This window comes from Mauremys reevesii, linkage group 7 (genome assembly GCF_016161935.1).
Source record: "Mauremys reevesii isolate NIE-2019 linkage group 7, ASM1616193v1, whole genome shotgun sequence".
In the NCBI taxonomy this organism is placed as follows: Eukaryota; Metazoa; Chordata; order Testudines; family Geoemydidae; genus Mauremys; species Mauremys reevesii.
Genome location: NC_052629.1, coordinates 90229146 through 90246231, shown reverse-complemented (window position 1 = coordinate 90246231; position 17086 = coordinate 90229146). Strand labels below are relative to the sequence as shown.

Sequence of the window (17086 nt, the reverse complement as noted above, 5' to 3'; positions counted from 1 at the left end):
ATTGTCTTTGCCTCCTCACTGTGTAATGGGCCTACCCTGTCCTTGGTCTTCCTCTTGCTTCTAATGTATTTGTACAATATTTTCTTGTTACCCTTTATGTCTTTAGCTAGTTTAGTCTCATTTTGTGTCTTGGTCTTTCTGATTTTGTTCCTATTCATCCTTTGTAATTTTGATCTAGTTCTCACTTTTTCCATAAATCTTTTTTTGAATTTCAGGTAATTGAAGATCTCCTGGTTATACCAGGGTGGTCTCTTGCCATAATTCCTATCTTTCCTGCACACTGAGATAGTTTGCCCTTAATAATGTCTCTTTAAAAACTGCCAACTCTCCTGAACTCTTTTTTCCCTTAGGCTTGCTTCCCATGGGATCTTACCCAGTGATGAGCTGCCAAAATGTTAATCACCGGTTCCCTACTGGGTCTTTGGCGGTACTTTGGCGGCAGGTCTTTCAGTGCTGCCGAAGACCTGGAGTGAGTGAACAACCTGCCGCCGAAGTGCTGCTGACAACCTGATAGGGAACCAGTTATTAAGCACTGCTCGGTGAGTACAAGCCCAAACCCTCCCCCCCACCAATTGCCCCGACCCCATCCACCACCGCCCCGACCCCGACAGACCCCCCGGAACTCCCACGTTTATCCAATCCCCCATTCCCCGTCCCCTGACCGCCCCCCGAACCTCTACCCCCTCCAACCACTCCCTGTCTCTTATCCATCCCCTCCTCCCAGCCCCGGCCCAGCTCCCTTACCATGCTGCTCAGGGCAGCATGTATGGATGCCGTGCGGCCTGCTGGAGCTCGCAGCCCCACCCCCTTACCATGCCGCTCAAAGCGGCAGGAGCTGCGGAGCTGCCCAGGAGCAGTCCAGAGCGCTGGTGCTGGGCTCTGCGAGAGGGAGAAGAGGCCAGGGGAGCCTCCCCAGCTGGGAGCTCAGGCGGGCTGGACAGGACAGTCCCACAGGCCGGAGTTTGCCCACCCCTTTAACAACCGGTTCTAAACCAGCTTCTAAATTTAACAACTGGTTCCAGCTCACCACTGATCTTACCTACCAGCCCTCTGAGTTTGCTAAAGTCTGGCTTCTTAAAGCCCATTGCCTTTATTCTGCTTTTCCCCTTCCATCATGCCTTAGGCCTGGTCTACACTGAGGGGGGGTTCAAACTAAGGTACGCAAGTTCAGCTACGCGAATAACGTAGCTGAACTCGAAGTACCTTAGTTCGAAGTACTTACCCGTCCTCACGGCGCGGGATCGAAGTCCGCGGCTCCCCCGTCGACTCCGCCACCGCCATTCGCGGTGGTGGAGTTCCGGAGTCGACAGGAGCGCGTTCGGAGTTCAATACATCACGTCTAGATGAGACACGATATATTGAACTCCAAGAAGTCGATCGCTACCCGTCGATCCAGGCGGGTAGTATGGACGTACCCTTAGTATCACGAACTCTGTCATTTCATGATCACTTGCACCCAAGCTGCCTTCCACCATCACATTCTCAACCAGTTTCTCCCTATTTGTCAGAATCAAATCTGGAACACCCTTTTCCTCAGTAGAATCAAGGAAGCGATCATCCAAAGTCCATTGCTGCACTTGGAGTGCATGTGGGTGTGTCTATGCTCCAGCACGAAGTACTCTCTATATTAAGTATCTGTCATCAGAAGATAAATTAAAGGATTTTCACTACACTTGTGGCCGCTGGTCTGAAAATGTGTTAGTTACATATCAAAGTTAAAAGATACCAAAAGTTAGGATAATACTGAAGTTAGGAGTATCTTTCTTCCTTAGACTATTAGTTTGATTGTAATTAGGCTGTTACTAACTTTTTTCTGTTTTAATCTTTTATAAAGTTGCTTTATTAGTCATATTTGCCTCTGCTAGAAGAGTAAATGAACTGTTTGTTCTGTTTGCAGACATCTGTTTGTTGTTGTTTATGATAAAGCAGATGTTTTAACTATTCCCAGAATCCTCCTTAAAATCAGCATCCATTGTCAATCTAGAAATTTCACATCCATCTCTTTGCCCTAAACTTAGATAGAAAAAACATCCATGGCTCCTTCTTGCTATGACCAGTTTTAAAATTGTACATGGACCACATGTTTTTACTCTTTGGTGCACTAAAGCATCATCTGTGTGAAATAAGTAGTTGACAGGTATCAGCATAACAAAATGCCAGAGTATTTCGGACTAACTGGCGGTCTCAGCAGATGAGGCCATGAATTAGTGCGAAATAGCTGAGAAGGTAGTTTTGGCCTCTATCTTAGAGATGGCTTCTCCAGGTTTGAGTTGAATCACATTGGTGCATCATTTTGATGAAGCTAACACTACTGCCACCAATGCTGTATTGTCATGTGGGTAAATGGCGGCCCTCGTTCTGGGCTCCCAGTCCGAAGCTTTTCACAAGCAGTATTTTCATTTCATGCTTTTTATAACCAAATGGAATTTTCTTTTTCAAAAGATTTGATTGCTTGACTCACTGCTGATATTTCACTAAGGCATTAAGAAAGGGCAAAATGCCTCCGGCCTCAAATAGCTGTGTAGAATTTGTAGGTCAGTTTTGGAGGCTTTTATCCAGTGTCTGTTAAAGTGATTTCATGTTCCCAGACCAAAATAAAAGCTTCTGTGAAGAGCGAGACCCTCAGCTGGTGCAAAGTGGTGTAGTTCCATAAGATCTGGCACAAAATCTCTAAGGCAGCCCCCTAGACTCAACACCTTTACACCTTGAATTAGAGCCTTTATGCTGTAGGTCTCTAATCTTTTTAACCGTCTCTTATTTTCTTTTGCATTTTTTTAATCGTGGTTCATTTTACTTATAACCATGAGTTTGTGGTTATGAATATTGTATAAGCAGAAAGGAAAATTCCTATGTGTAAATTTTCCTATGTGTAAATTGGGGTTCCAGGAATGTGGATAGATGCCCATGCTACTCTTTTCATGATCATATTAACATTCATTTTTGGTTTGGGATTTTTCTTTGAGGGGGGAAGGAGGAAAGCAGGTAAAGTTAAGATTTAGCGTAGGAAAAAATATTGAATATCTTCTCAATCTGCAGAAGATACAGTCTCTGGTGGATGGGAGAAGTCTTACTTTTTTGATTGGTCCTTTGTTTTCCTTGCTTAGCAACTGCTAGAATGGAAAGTTCATGAGTTCATTTCACTGCAAATGCTGTGCAGAAACTCGGTTCACTAGTAGGGAAAATTTCCTGTCATAGATTTTGTGTGTGTGTGTTGTGAAACTAGAAGTTCAGGGAGATCCAGAATTCTGAAGTGTGATTCAAGAATATAAGAATACAGCTCTTAAATATTTTTCTTCTGATGAAATAATCTGTTTTGGACTAGGGGAGGATTATTTTACAAGTTTGTCCTCGTGGGGTAACTGCATACACTACTTCTTTAGCTTCAAATGAAAAGAGCCATCAAACTTGATTTAAGAGAGTGTAAGATGGAAGTTTTTGAGACTTCTCAGTTTTGATGAAATATATATATTTTTCTGATCTGCCTAACACTTAGTTGGGCATCAAATGTGTAATAGAGTAATGTCACAGAGCATGGTGACTGAATGCTGGGTTATTTGGTAGTGTTATTTTCAATGTTTTTTTTTAAAAAAAGTGAGGAAAGGGTTGTATGATCATCTGTGTATAAAAATAGCACGGTCACCTTGTTCTTTGAAATTGATTTCACTAGCATTAAGAAATGCAATATCCTTCAGCTCATCTGGAAAGCTGCAAACCATTCATTTTTACAGGTGTCCATTGTGTCCTAATTTTTAGAAAATAGAGAAGGCAATGAAACTACTGGAGCTGTGAAAGTATTGCATTACAAACTTTGGACGTCCGCTGGGTAGCAGCACTGGGAACATAACCTACTGTTTGTGCTGTGAGCAGGACTTTGTCATTTAAAATGCGAGCAAAAATATATGACTGCCTAAGACAGATTCATAGCAGGAAATCCTCACCATTTAATATGTTTGTCAGAAAAATAGCTGCGAACTTTTTATTTTTGTGGGATCTGAAATCATGCAGAGCTAAATTTGGAGGTGTAGAAAGGAGTGTAAATTACACAGAATTAAATGATTGTGAAGGAATTGGAATCTAATAGAGTCAAAGATGTTGTGATGTATTTTTCAAGAAGCTGGAAGAAGTTGTAAATTAAAGGAGGGGGTTACTCCTTCTTTGATTTATGTCTTCTCCCACCGCATAATCTGGGATTTAGATATGTTGGTTAGGTTTTTTTTTTTGTTTGTTTGTTTTTTAAATTATGTTTTCAGAGGACATGGTGCTCTCTCATTGATAGCACAAGATGTCTTCAGTTTAGTATCTGATGTTGATGGTCATTCTAGACCTTGGCTTATGGTGTATCAACTTCCATAGTATGTCTGAAGCCTCTTACATGGTGTGATTGGAAGCCTCGCTCCTGGAAAGATCAGGGAGAAGGGTCAACTTAGTTTGGATGAGTACTGCAGAAATGCAGTTGGAGAGATTTTTAGTGCCTCTTCACCATGAAGATCCACTTCAAAGCAAATACACCATTAAAACTAAAACCACTCTGTGGGTTTTACAATATGACTACATTTATTTTAAAACTACAGCAGTCCGCCTTCTAACTCAGCCAGTCTAATGTTACTTATGGACAGATGAGGTTTGGGGAAAAACTCAAATGCACATGGGAATGAAGGAAATGAACTAAGTGGCTTTGTGTTTATATTTCTCCCTAGAAAACCTGAAAAAGGAGTCCAGTACCTAATTGAGAGAGGTTTCGTGCCGGACACTCCAGTTGGTGTCGCCCATTTTCTCCTGCAAAGGAAAGGACTAAGCAGACAGATGATTGGAGAATTTTTGGGCAATCGACAGAAGCAGTTCAACCGAGATGTATTGGAGTGAGTAGTGTGTGAGGGGAGGGGATGGAGCACTCAGGGATTCAGGTGTGCACTGTGGACACTTAGAGGCTAATGCTCACGGAATATTTTGTGCGTGGAATGAAAGTGTTTTCAAAGAAAAAACTGCCAGAGTGTAAGGATTAACAAAGAACAGGCAAAAATAAATACTCTTCCTTACTTGCCAGCAATGCTAACATTTCTCAACAAAACTGATCAAGTAGGACACTAATACAGATTTATATACATTATAGAATTCACATTTACTCTAAATTTATGTTGTAATTTCACTGTGGAGGACTGTCTATTAATTTTAAGACCATTTTCCTTCCTCAAGCTCTGAAATAATTTACTGTGTGAAATTAAAAAATAAAAAATAAAAAAATTATATGCTACACGACTCTTCATCAGTAAAGGAACATGAAAATAACCATTACTATTTCATAGATACACAGGCACTTCTTATGCTGGCACTTGTCTAATAAGGGTGTCTGAGAACCAGTTTATTGGAAAGGATTAGATAAAAACCTATTTCAAAAGGAAAGCAAAAGTGGAGCAGCAAATTACACTCGCCAACAGTTTGGTTAAGGTTATTCAAATACTGTCTGTTAAGGATGGAGGTTGCTTTTGTTTATTTTAAGTGATTTGATATTTCATTTAGCAGCGACTCTTTTCAAGACCTGTGTGGATGACGCACTCACCAACAAAGCTCGTTGCATCTCACCCCAGATTTATTGACTTGTGCGCATGTGACTTGCATGAAGAATTGCCATTTACTGCACAAACAGCCAGCTAGATGTTTAACAGGCTATGTAACTGCATAGGGTACATGGGGGGCGGGGAGAGATACCCTTTTCCCAGTGTAAAAAGACAAAACAAAAATTCTAAGCCCACAGTTTTGGCCAAGACCACAGCAAAAAATTGCTGAGATTTGCATAGAAATAGCCCTTATTGAGGACTGAATGTTTTTCCTGGCTTTAGGGCCTGTGGGGGATTTTAAGTTTAAAAACTATTGGAAAATCACTTTCTGAGCCTGGTCAACAGAGGCTTAATTCAGCCCCCAGGGAAAATCTTCCCTTGACTTTACTGGAGATGAATCCGGCCCTAGGAGCCCCACTCAGCATTGCTAACTCACTAACCTCTTGTGATGTTATCCCAAGTCTCATGGTAGTCAGTGTTTCTCTTAAAGCCAAGCTCCAGGAGCCATGTGATTTATATGAGAACCTGGGCATTCATTTTTTTAAATAAGTTTCTAGCCCTAATCACTATGGAGAAAATCCTGAACACGTGACCCCCTAAAGCCACAAAAACCAGAAAGCAAAATAAAAGAACCCCCAAAGTATTATTTTTTAAATCTCATGATTTTTAAGCCATTTTCATAATTTTGGAGATCTGAGTCATGATTTTGGAAAGCCTGGGGTTGGCAGTGCTGCTGCTTTGTGGTATCATTGCTTACCTAAACATGGGGTGGATCCATGGATCTCTTGTGTTGCACAATACCACATGCTGTGGGCAGATTGCTGCATATGAACTCTTCCAGTTGTCCATGAAGGTATCATTGATGTCATCAGCTGACCCAGAACCTGGGACTGTAGGCATAGGCCAGTTGTCCCTAATGGTTAATGTATCCCTAACTCCTTCCTGCCCCACCTACCTCCAGTGAATCATGGACTCTGAAGCCAAAATGGAATCATATAATTGGGAGCATCAGTCACAGGCAGTTTGTTTTTTTCCTAAAGCATGGAAATTAAATGCATTATGGCAATGCACAATTTCATGCACCCAATTGAAGGAAATGAAAATGAGGTTCCCACGCCAACTTTTCACTAGGCCTTGTTTCAAATAGGTAGTATTTTTTTCTTACTAAACATGTAGCTTGATCTGTTACTGTGTGTTATACATTGTGTACAAGATTTACAATGCTGTTGGAACCTCTGTGTCTCAACCGTGCTTGCTGAACAGTGTATTAGTATAATGTATTTGCATTTATACACACATCATAGACCTTTGCTTAGAGGGGCCTTTTATTTGTAAACCTTATGGTTCAAGAGCTGCATCTTTACTGTACAAACAGCAGGAGAAGGTAATTGAATAGGGAATGTGGGTTCTACCCAAGGTATGTAGTGAAGTTTAGTGACTTGCCGTAAAGAAGTGGCAGATTTCAATTCAGCAGTTCAGCCAATCAGGCTTTTCAGCAGGCCCATTCTAACCATTTGCAACCATTCCCTGGATCTGTGCCACTATTAGACTGGGGTAAAGATTTTCCAAGGAAGGCGTATTGTCTAATGATCAAAGTAAACTATGATGAGCGAGGAAGAGGCTGGATTCTAACCTAAAATGAGTCATTGATTCACTTTGTGATCTTGGGCAAATCATTTAACCTCACTGTGCCTTGGGCAACCTAGCAGAAAATTGGGTAAGAATCTCATTGATAGCCAGATGGTATATGTTTGATGAGATTTCCTGGATGGGTAAATTGCCAAAAGGACATCCACCTGCCTACGACCTCCTGACTGTATTTTTGCTGCAATTAATCTGTTCTTAAAATAACCTGCCCCAGTCATGTTAAGAAAAAAAATTGTTCTGCGGCAACCCCAAGATAGCGTAATTGATTCGCATATAGCACTGTGAGCCTTGGCAGCAAAAAAGTACAACGGTTTTAACCAAGCTGATCTGCTATTAGGGATGGTAACACACATTCTTTGTTGCTCTTCAACAAAACGGTGACTGTTTTTTCCATCTCTGATAAAGACATGCTATCAGACTTAATATTGTGTATTAAAAAATCATACTTGAAACATGATTCCATTCTGTGATACTCATAACAGCTAAGGTGGTAAAAATAATTTTAAACATTTAATTACTTTCCATGATTGATGCTTTTATTTTGTGTGCTTGTGACTATATATTTCATTTGTCATCACGGTGCACTTCCTGGTTCTCATACATGAGCATAAACAGACAGATATTGCATGGGAACCTTTAATTGTTTTAAAACATCTTCACCATGCGATTTTGAAAACCTCCAAGAAAACAATCTACATTTCAGACTCATTGCCATTCTCCAGCTGCTTTGTGGTGTGCCATAATTGGCTATCTGGGGATTCCCCTAATGTCAGGGTCTCCCTGGGTGGCATAGAGTTGGCATAATGTCTTGATGCTATACCTCTTGCCAGGATATGAGGGGTGTCAAGGGGCATGGCTAGAGCACTGCAGTATGACAGTGATCCTTGGCTGCTAGAGTACCCTGTGGTGGCCATAAGGACACCTTTCTCCCTCCTGCCATGCCATACCAGCACAGCTGAGGAGCTGGCTCTCTGTCCGCCCATGTACTTTCTTTTAACAAATGGGATTTGTATTAAAAAACCAAATGTCTAGCAGTGTGAGTGAATAGTTAGATAAAAGTCACAGCATCCAAGTGACATGTGGAAAACATGGTGTTGTGTATTACAACCTCCTCCTTTCAGTTAATTCCATTACAGAATTCTTCATAAAGCTTCAAGACCATTGTGCTCTCCCCAGCAGTACAGTAGGGAGCTAAACCTCCGAGGCAGTTGTGGTGTTACGCTGATGGGGGAAAGCAACTGAGCGGGGTGTTCCTTTGTACCCACCTTTCTCCACTCTGCATAAAGTCTGCAAAGAAACAGCAGGCAGGGAATAGGCACTAGGAAGAAGCCATACTAAGTCACATGTCATCCTCCACACACACAACCCACAAAAATTTAAGAAGACCTGGAGTAAAGATCACAGGAAGCTAATGCTGATTGAAGTTAGTACTTGCAGTTATGGGCTCTAGCCGCTGGCAGCATAGCTACTGTCTCTCTTGCTGATGAGAGGATGTTGGAAGGAATGATGGAGGAAGCTTTCCATTGTACTGCTGGCCAAGGATATTTGGAGACCCAGATACCCCTAACATCTTCACTTTCCACTTTATTTGACTCTACCACCGCTGGTCCAGGTGCTTGCTGTTCCAACCCTTTAAAAATAATAAAAAAAGTTCTCCAGTGTTGAAGAGACAGTGATGTTCCAAACCTCTAGAGTTTACAATAGTGGTTCTGTTGTGTTTGTGGAATCAACATTGTCCTTATAGGGATGAACCTGGAGGAGTGCACAGCTCTTTTGTTTTTTTCCTTGCACTTTTATACAGAAGGAAAGCATATGGGCTGAAGTGATTAAAAGGCTTTGGAATTAAACTGTGGTAGCACAGTGCTTCATCCTTCAAGAGAAATGTGTATGCTAGTCTATCACTGTACAGCAGTACATTTAATAACAAGCCTTTTAACCTGGATCATACTTTATTATGGTAGCATCTGCATTACGGTACTATAACTTGCAGTGATTCATGTTTGGTTATTAAAACCTAAAAGCCAAGTTAGAAGAAAAGGAACCAACGACTCTCAGACTTGAAAGTAGCCTTTAAACAAGGTGTTAGAGCAGGGGTGGGCAAACTTCTTGGCCCGAGGGCCACATCTGGGTATGGAAATTGTATGGTGGGCCATAAATGCTCACAAAATTGGGCATTGGGGTGTGGGAGGGCTCCAGCTGGGGGTGGGAGCTCTGGAGTGTGGCCAGAAATGAGGAGTTCAGGGTGCAGGAGGGGGCTCCAGTTTGGGACAGCAGGTTGGGGGGTGTGGGGAGGGTGGGGGCTCTAGCTGGGGGTGCAGGCTCTGGGGTGGGGCTGAAGATGAAGCGTTGGGGGTGAAGGAGGGTGCTCCGGGCTGGGACCAAGGAGTTCAGAGGGTGCAAGGGGGGGTTGGGGCATGTGAGGGGGTTGGGTGCAGGCTCTGGGCGGTGCTTACCTCAAGCAGCTCCTGGAAGCAGCAGCACGTCCCCCCTCTGGCTCCTATGCGGAGGCATGGCTAGGCGGCTCTGCATGCTGCCCTATCCACAGGCGCTGCCCCTGCAGCTCCCATTGGCTGCAGTTCCCGGCCAATGGGAGCTAGGGGGCAGCACTTGGGGTGGAGGCAATGTGCGGAGCCCCCTGGCTGCCCGTACATATAAGAGTTACAGTGGGGACACGCCTCTGCTTCTGAGAGCCATGCAGAGCCACGGCACATGTGGAGTGGGGCAAGCCCCAGACCCTGCTCCCCAGCGGGAGCTCGAGGCCTGGATTAAAATGTCTGGAGGGCCAGATGTGGCCCTCGGGCCATAGTTTGCCCACCCCTGTGTTAGAGTGATATAGTTTGATCAGTGATCATCCCATTTTAATAGTTCTCAGTACTGTCTATCCCAAGCAAGAAGATATTTGCCTTGCTGAGCATGAGTAAACTGAAGGATGGGGTGAATGATGAGATGAGATTTATTGCAAAAAAAATGAGATGTCCCATAAAAATATCATGCAAAGCCAGAAAATTTACACTGCTGTTTAAAAAAAAAAAAAAAAAAATCTTGCACCCACAGCCACTTAGTACAGGATATCCTATTTTCTGCAGCTGTTTGAGTCAATATTTTAATCTGTATAAAATCGTTTTATTATTATTATTAGAGCTGCCTGGTGATAATTTGCTGATTTGAGAGCACAAGACTGATAGTGATTCGTGACAGTGTGGAGTTTTTTACATTGATCATTGTCCATCACGTAGGCAGCTCTGCAATAAAGAAAAATAATGGCTTGTTTACATCTACTCTTTCCCCCTCCGGCCCACTCCCAATTGATCAATTTCTTACAATTCTCCTCTCACGCTTTCATGGACAATTACTGGTGTTCTGAGATGCATTTGTGGCTTTGTATTTTACTAGAACTGGGGGAATGCTGAAGCCACTCGGCTTTTTTTTCCTATATAATGTATTTTGAATAAAATATATTGTTGGAAGGGCAAAGAACAAATGAGAATGTGTTTTGTCCTAGCTGCGTTGTGGATGAGATGGACTTCTCAGCAATGGAACTGGATGAAGCACTCAGGAAATTTCAGGCTCATATCCGTGTTCAAGGAGAAGCTCAGAAAGTAGAACGACTCATTGAAGCTTTTAGGTATGGCACTGAAATAAGTTGTCAGAGCACCTGACATGATCCAGCTGTCACATGTGAGACAGGGAAGTGGGTAGATTTAGGCTATTCCCTGCTTTATTAAGCTGCCTTTGAGAACAATAGGGAGTATTAATGCAATTAAATGACGGTAGGTGTTTACTTCAGACACTAAATATAGAATAAGGATGTTTCATGTGCCATTGTTAATGCATATTGTTAGTGTAATTATTTTTATTATGCATTTATATAATATAGCTGTGCTTCTAAATTGAAAAATTCTCTCCAAAATCAGTTTGATTGGTAAGATAGATAGATCGATATTTTTAACGTCAGATATCTGTCCCTGAAAATTAAGTCTTGTAATTTATGAGCTTGGTTTCTGTACCTTGAGGCATTGGACTTTGTTTACATTTTACAGTATCTCCATGTACTTTTTTTAACCTTCTGTTAAGCAGTTTAGCACAGTGGGGCAAAGAGCATTAATTTATGAAAACCCACACAAATGTTCTTTATTGTGGAAGGAAAAAATGTAAAGCATCTAAAATATAAATGTAAAAATCCTGGCCAGATCCTCAGCTGCTGTAAGCCGGTGTAGCTCCACTGAAGTCAGCAGAATATCGAAGTTAATGAAGTTACCCGAAATGAAGATCTGGCCTGGCCAATGAGTTTAGTGGTTGTAAAATGGAAAACTTAAGCCTTTAGCATTCTAGGATGTTAGTTCTGAGAATGTGATTGGGCAGAGAAGTACTATAGAAAACTAAATGTGTATGAAGCATAAAGTATACCAAACTTGGTGTCTTGAATGTAACTGTTCATTGATTTGGTTTTGGTCACACAGCATTTCTTAACTCTGTCTGACTTCCCCCCTTTGTTTCTTACAGCCAGCGATACTGTATCTGCAATCCCGGCGTTGTGAGACAGTTCCAAAATCCTGATACCATCTTCATCCTAGCTTTCGCAATCATATTGTTAAACACAGACATGTATAGCCCAAATGTGAAACCAGAACGCAAGATGAAGCTTGAAGATTTTGTTAAGAATCTACGGGGTGAGAACATTTGAATGATTGTCAGCAGAGCTTTTTATTTTTTAGGGAAATTATATTATATCATATCTGATACATCGTATCTGCAGTAGGTTTGCTTTTAGGATGGCTAGGGAAATTATATATAAAAGTTTATTTATATATATGTATGTATATATTTCCCTACCCATCCTAAAAGCCAACCTACTTCAGATACGATCTAAGACAAAGAATAAATATATAGAGCCGCCTTGTGATTTTACTTACATTGCTTTTACACTGCTGTGAATATATTGACTTCAGCAATGTTATCCCTAAAATAATGTAAAAACAGAATTAGGCTTGTAATCCTTCATCATCCATATTCCATCATCATTGTACAAAACTTCTATCCAGTCTTTTATTCCCAGCTCCCTTGAGATATGTTATAAATATCTTCTATCTTTTATTCACATCTCTGTAATGTGCCAATTTCCTGGATATAATTGAAACTTGGCATGTTGGCACCCTTTGTGTAGGTCAGATGGCAGCTCATAAAGTTTGTAATTTTACAAACATGAATGAGGCTGAATAAACCCTATGATATAGTAAAGTTGTCCAACAAGTGAAATAAGGTACAAAAGAGCAGTAGTGTTTAATGGAAGATGTAGGCAGTGTTTGTGAAAGGGGGAGTACAGTGTGTAGACAGGGAGGGGTAACTACGTTGTAAGCCCACTAATGACTTCTGTACTCATACCTTTTGTTAAGTGTTTCTGCCTCTGTTGACCAGTCCATCACCAAGACCACTGGTCCACGATGCTGACAGAATTGCAGAAGTAGGACCTTTTGCAGCATTCTCCAAAATCTTGACTTTTATTTTTAAAATGAAGTTTCTTTCACTGCCTCATTTCAAAGGAAACTTTCAGAATAAACTTTTCTTTGTGTTGCCAGACAGACAAGTTAGTTCTCCATGAATCAAGAACTCTCTCACTCGTATTAAAGGGGAGTTAATGTGGAAGCTACATATCCACGATGATTTTCCACATTCTCAGAGATGGAAATTAACAACTTTGTTTATTAGACCCCCGTCCATCAAATGTTACCGTAGATAACTTGTACTGTGAACACATAAATATGTATAAAAGTCTGGAAAATAATCAGTGTGCTGTGCTGAAGGCGTTCTGAAATAAACAGAGGCTTTAAACCCCTTAGAAAAAGTTAGTTCTAAGCCCTTGTAAAAGTCAAGTGGGAAGGGAACTGAAATCCAACTGACCCAATTGCATTGAATTCTGCATCTGTGTGGCTGTGGAATCCCCATTCCATGACTTGGAGAGTGATCTCTAGTCAAGAGACTTAATCTGTCCTCCAGCCCTTGGCACTCTGAAACCTACAGTCAGATCCCACATCTTCCTGCTTTTCTGCTTTCCTGGTTCACCAAATCTATATCCCATACCTCCCCACATTATATGCTGGTTCCCTCCCAAAAAATGCAAAATCTTGTCTCATTCACCAGAGCGTGGCTTGTTAGAAAGAAACGCAACATTATTTTAAAATATGTTTTAATTCCCTCCACCTTTTGCTTGCAAGTCCAACTCCAGTACTGTCCTAAACTGGCTCTCTGTGCCACAGATGGAGAACCAGACTGTGCCTGTTAGACACAAGCCCAGATGGTGTGGCGCTGCACCCCCTACCCAGACCTGAGTTGAACTCAGGAGGAGTGGAGTTGAACTCAGGACTGCAGCATGTATATGGGAAGTGTATGGCTCAGCATCCACAGCTCCATAGTGGCCAGCTCTGTTAGGGTGCCTGACCTTTTCCCCGCCCCACACCTTTTCAGGTGGTTTATGCCCCAGGGGGCACTAGGAGGGACTGTGATTATCTCTAGTCCTTGCATGAAGGGCACAATAAAGAGAAGGCTGCTTATGCTTACCCTCCCCAACCTCAGCTCCCATGCAAGGGTCAGGCACAGTCCAATCCATAGTGTTTCTTCTGCTTGGTAGCATTGGATTGTGGCAGAGTGTGGGCTCAGTGCAGTGGCAGACCAGACACAGGAGCTATGCGGCAGTAAGCACAAAGATACTGGCTGTTAAAAAAAACAAAAACAAAAAAACCACACACCTTTTCCTCCATAGCACAGAGTAGTTATCTGCATGGCAGGAAGAGGGCAGTGGAGTTCATTAGGGGCTACTGGCCAGACTTTGGCAACTGTCTGAATTATTCATATCTATGGATGCAGTTGGTTCATCTTGAGGCTGATTAAGTCACAGATACTGATGCATTCTGGAATTTCAGATCTTGACAATGAAAGTGTCATTTGTCCATTTTGTTCCCTGTAAATCCATATCCCCATGCTATCCTTGGCAGACATTTTAGTGTAGGGTGCAAGATAAACAAGATTAAATTAAGTTTTGTCATTTTAGTTAAAAGTCTACAAAAGAATAAGGTTGAAAATGGCCCAATACTTCTACCTTTTATAGCCCTTTAACAGCTATGTTCTTGACTGTTTTATCAGAGCTAGAGTGCTTCTAGAGACTCCCTCTTACTGGATCCCTACTATCGCTTTTTAGGTATAACTTTTGTCATAGAGACAGGGGCGGCTCCAGGCCCCAGCACACCAAGTGCGTGCTTGGGGCGGCAAGCTGCGGGAGGCGCTCTGCCAGCGCCGCGAGGGCGGCAGCCAGGCTGCCTCCGGCGGTTTGCCTGCAGAGGGTCCGCTGGTCCTGCGGCTTTGGTGGACCTCCCGCAGGCGTGCTTGCGGAGCATCCGCTGGTCCCGCGGCTTCGGCGGACGCCTGCGGGAGGTCCACCGAAGCCGTGGGACTAGCGGACCCTCCGCAGGCAAACCGACGGAGGCAGCCTGCCTGCCGTGCTTGGGGCGGCAAAATCCCTAGAGCCGCCCCTGCATAGAGAGTAGTCTAGTAGGCTATATTGTTCCTAACTTTTAATGAATGGGTCTTCAGCTGTGGTCTGTGGAGCATTTGCAGCTGCTCGCATGGTGCAAGCTCCCCGTTGCTGCCAGCTGCTAAGAAAAGATTAAATACTGTCATCAGGCTACTTATGTAAGCAATTGCTGTAGTTGCCACAGGGACTGTTATGCCACAGGGACTGTTATGCCACAGGGACTGTTATGTGTTTGCAAATGGGAAAGAAGGTGATCATGAATGGGAGGGGAGATACCTGTTAAGATGTGGTCCAGCCTGTGTTAAAATGTTTGAGGTCCCCTGTTTTTAATCACTCACCAGATTTGATGTGCAAAAGGTGTATTTGGATTCTGTCCGTGAAAGTTAGGAATTCAGGAGCAGCTTCCAGGATTCTGTCACACTTGTTAGAATACTCACAATAATTATTCAATATTAAAAATTAAAACAGCATAATAACAAGACTGATGTGGACTAGTGTAAAATGCTCTTCTAGAGTAAACTGCATTCTCTTAAAATTAATATTAAAACAAGAAATGATTAGCTAAAATTATTTTAATCATTAACCAGCACACTTGTATGATAGGTGTCTAACGTCATCTCAGACTGGATAATAGTTATGAATTATGGTAAAATATCTAGCAAATGAGATGGGTGAGAGAGAGAATAACGTGTATTATTAGTTTGATTTGTATAAGATAGCTGGCTATGACAAATGAAAAGTTTCATTAAAAATGGGAGAGGAAAGTATTTGATCTGGGGTGTGGGATACAGAACTTCTGGTTCACTAGTTCAAATCCAGCTGAGGTCATTAGTGACCGAAAGTCACTAGAATGTGAAAACTGTTAAGCAGCTTTTGTGAAATGAGTCAGACTCCCTGGGACTGTGTGTTGGTGCAACAGTCAACCTACCCGGGCAGGTCAGCTTGCAGAATGAGGTGCTCAGGGTGCTCATTCCCTTCCTGCTAGACAAGTGTCCACGTCACCAAAACCACCACCACCACAATTCACATTGTTTGATCGGCATCCTTGCTGGTAGACTCCACAGAGAGGCCAAGGACTGAATGGACACAAAGACTGCACTCCCATTTTGCCTGCAGAGCAGGTCAGGGCTGAGGAGCATTGGTGAGGCAGATTGGAATGGTTGCACTGGTTCCACCCTATGCGATGCTGTTCTGGGGACAAAGGTAGAATTTAGAGTCCAAGAGCATTATCTGGTAACATTCATGTGCATTAAATTCACTTAAACTTTAAGACAGTGGGTTTTGGTTTTTTGCTTTTTTTTCATCTGCCTTAGTAGCTATGAAGGTTTGCTTGGGGAATTACTCTTGTTGTGGGCAAATTTTGCTATAGTAATTTTTTTAAAAAAAGTATAATTGACAATTAAAATATTTCAATCGGTGGATATATGGTGGTGATGAGGGGGTGAAAGTTAACACTTTATTTTTTTAATATATAACAGTGTTTTCTTCTTCTGTAAGATTGGCAAAATGACAGTGAATAAGAAAAGGGCTTAGACTCCCACAACTACTTGTTGGCTGGAAGATTATTTGACTACATTAGGTCATGGAACAGAATTACTTAGATTAACAGGTATATCATCAATCCATATAAACAAGGCAACACCTTCTTTATGGTCAGTAAGGTAAACAAACAGTACATGTGTCCTCACCTTGTTCTTGCTAAGAAGCCCACATTATTGAGCTGTAAGTGTGGAGAGGAGCCACTGTTTGCTAGTCAGGTCATTGTAAGCCAAAGTGGTAATGACAGCTGTTGGTTTCTGCAGGCGTAGATGATGGTGAAGATATCCCACGAGAGATGCTGATTGGAATATACGAGCGAATCCGCAAACGGGAACTGAAGACAAACGAGGATCATGTATCCCAGGTCCAAAAGGTCGAAAAACTCATTGTAGGAAAGAAACCAGTAAGTTAATTTTGCACTGAAACTTAAGCTGATTGTGCCATATGACTGAGAGTTGCAGAGCAAGGGATGCTCATACCTGAGGCTTTGGGTAAATATAAATTGGACAGGACAATGACAAAATATGGGAAGTATGTCAATGTAATAAAATTGCTCCAAACCTGGCCTTGTTTTCATAACTTTCACTAAGCAAGTGAACATTTCTCTGCACTCTAGCCTGGATGGTAGTGCACATCTGTGCATGGTGAGGTTATGAATATTACATTTTTTTTAAATAAAGATGATAAAATGTATCTGTTTTACCCACATATTCTCCCTGTTAGTTTCAATCCTGAACTTTGGCTCTGAAATGTCTGCATTTTAATCATCTTCTGTGATTATATTTCAAAAGGACTAGAGCATGTTGCTGCAAAGTGATGT

The 17086-nt window shown here is 42.1% G+C and overlaps 1 protein-coding gene across 7 annotated transcripts in view; it reads left to right on the top strand.

Moving 5' to 3' along the window:
- Positions 1–17086, top strand: part of IQSEC1 (IQ motif and Sec7 domain ArfGEF 1) — a 679444-nt gene that overhangs the window by 629095 nt on the left and 33263 nt on the right. For all 7 annotated transcript variants that reach the window (XM_039547792.1, XM_039547791.1, XM_039547793.1 and 4 more), the window contains 4 exons: positions 4698–4859; positions 10705–10827; positions 11706–11872; positions 16530–16669. In XM_039547792.1, coding sequence (XP_039403726.1) covers positions 4698–4859; positions 10705–10827; positions 11706–11872; positions 16530–16669 — 592 coding nt within the window. The remainder of the gene's footprint in view (positions 1–4697; positions 4860–10704; positions 10828–11705; positions 11873–16529; positions 16670–17086) is intronic.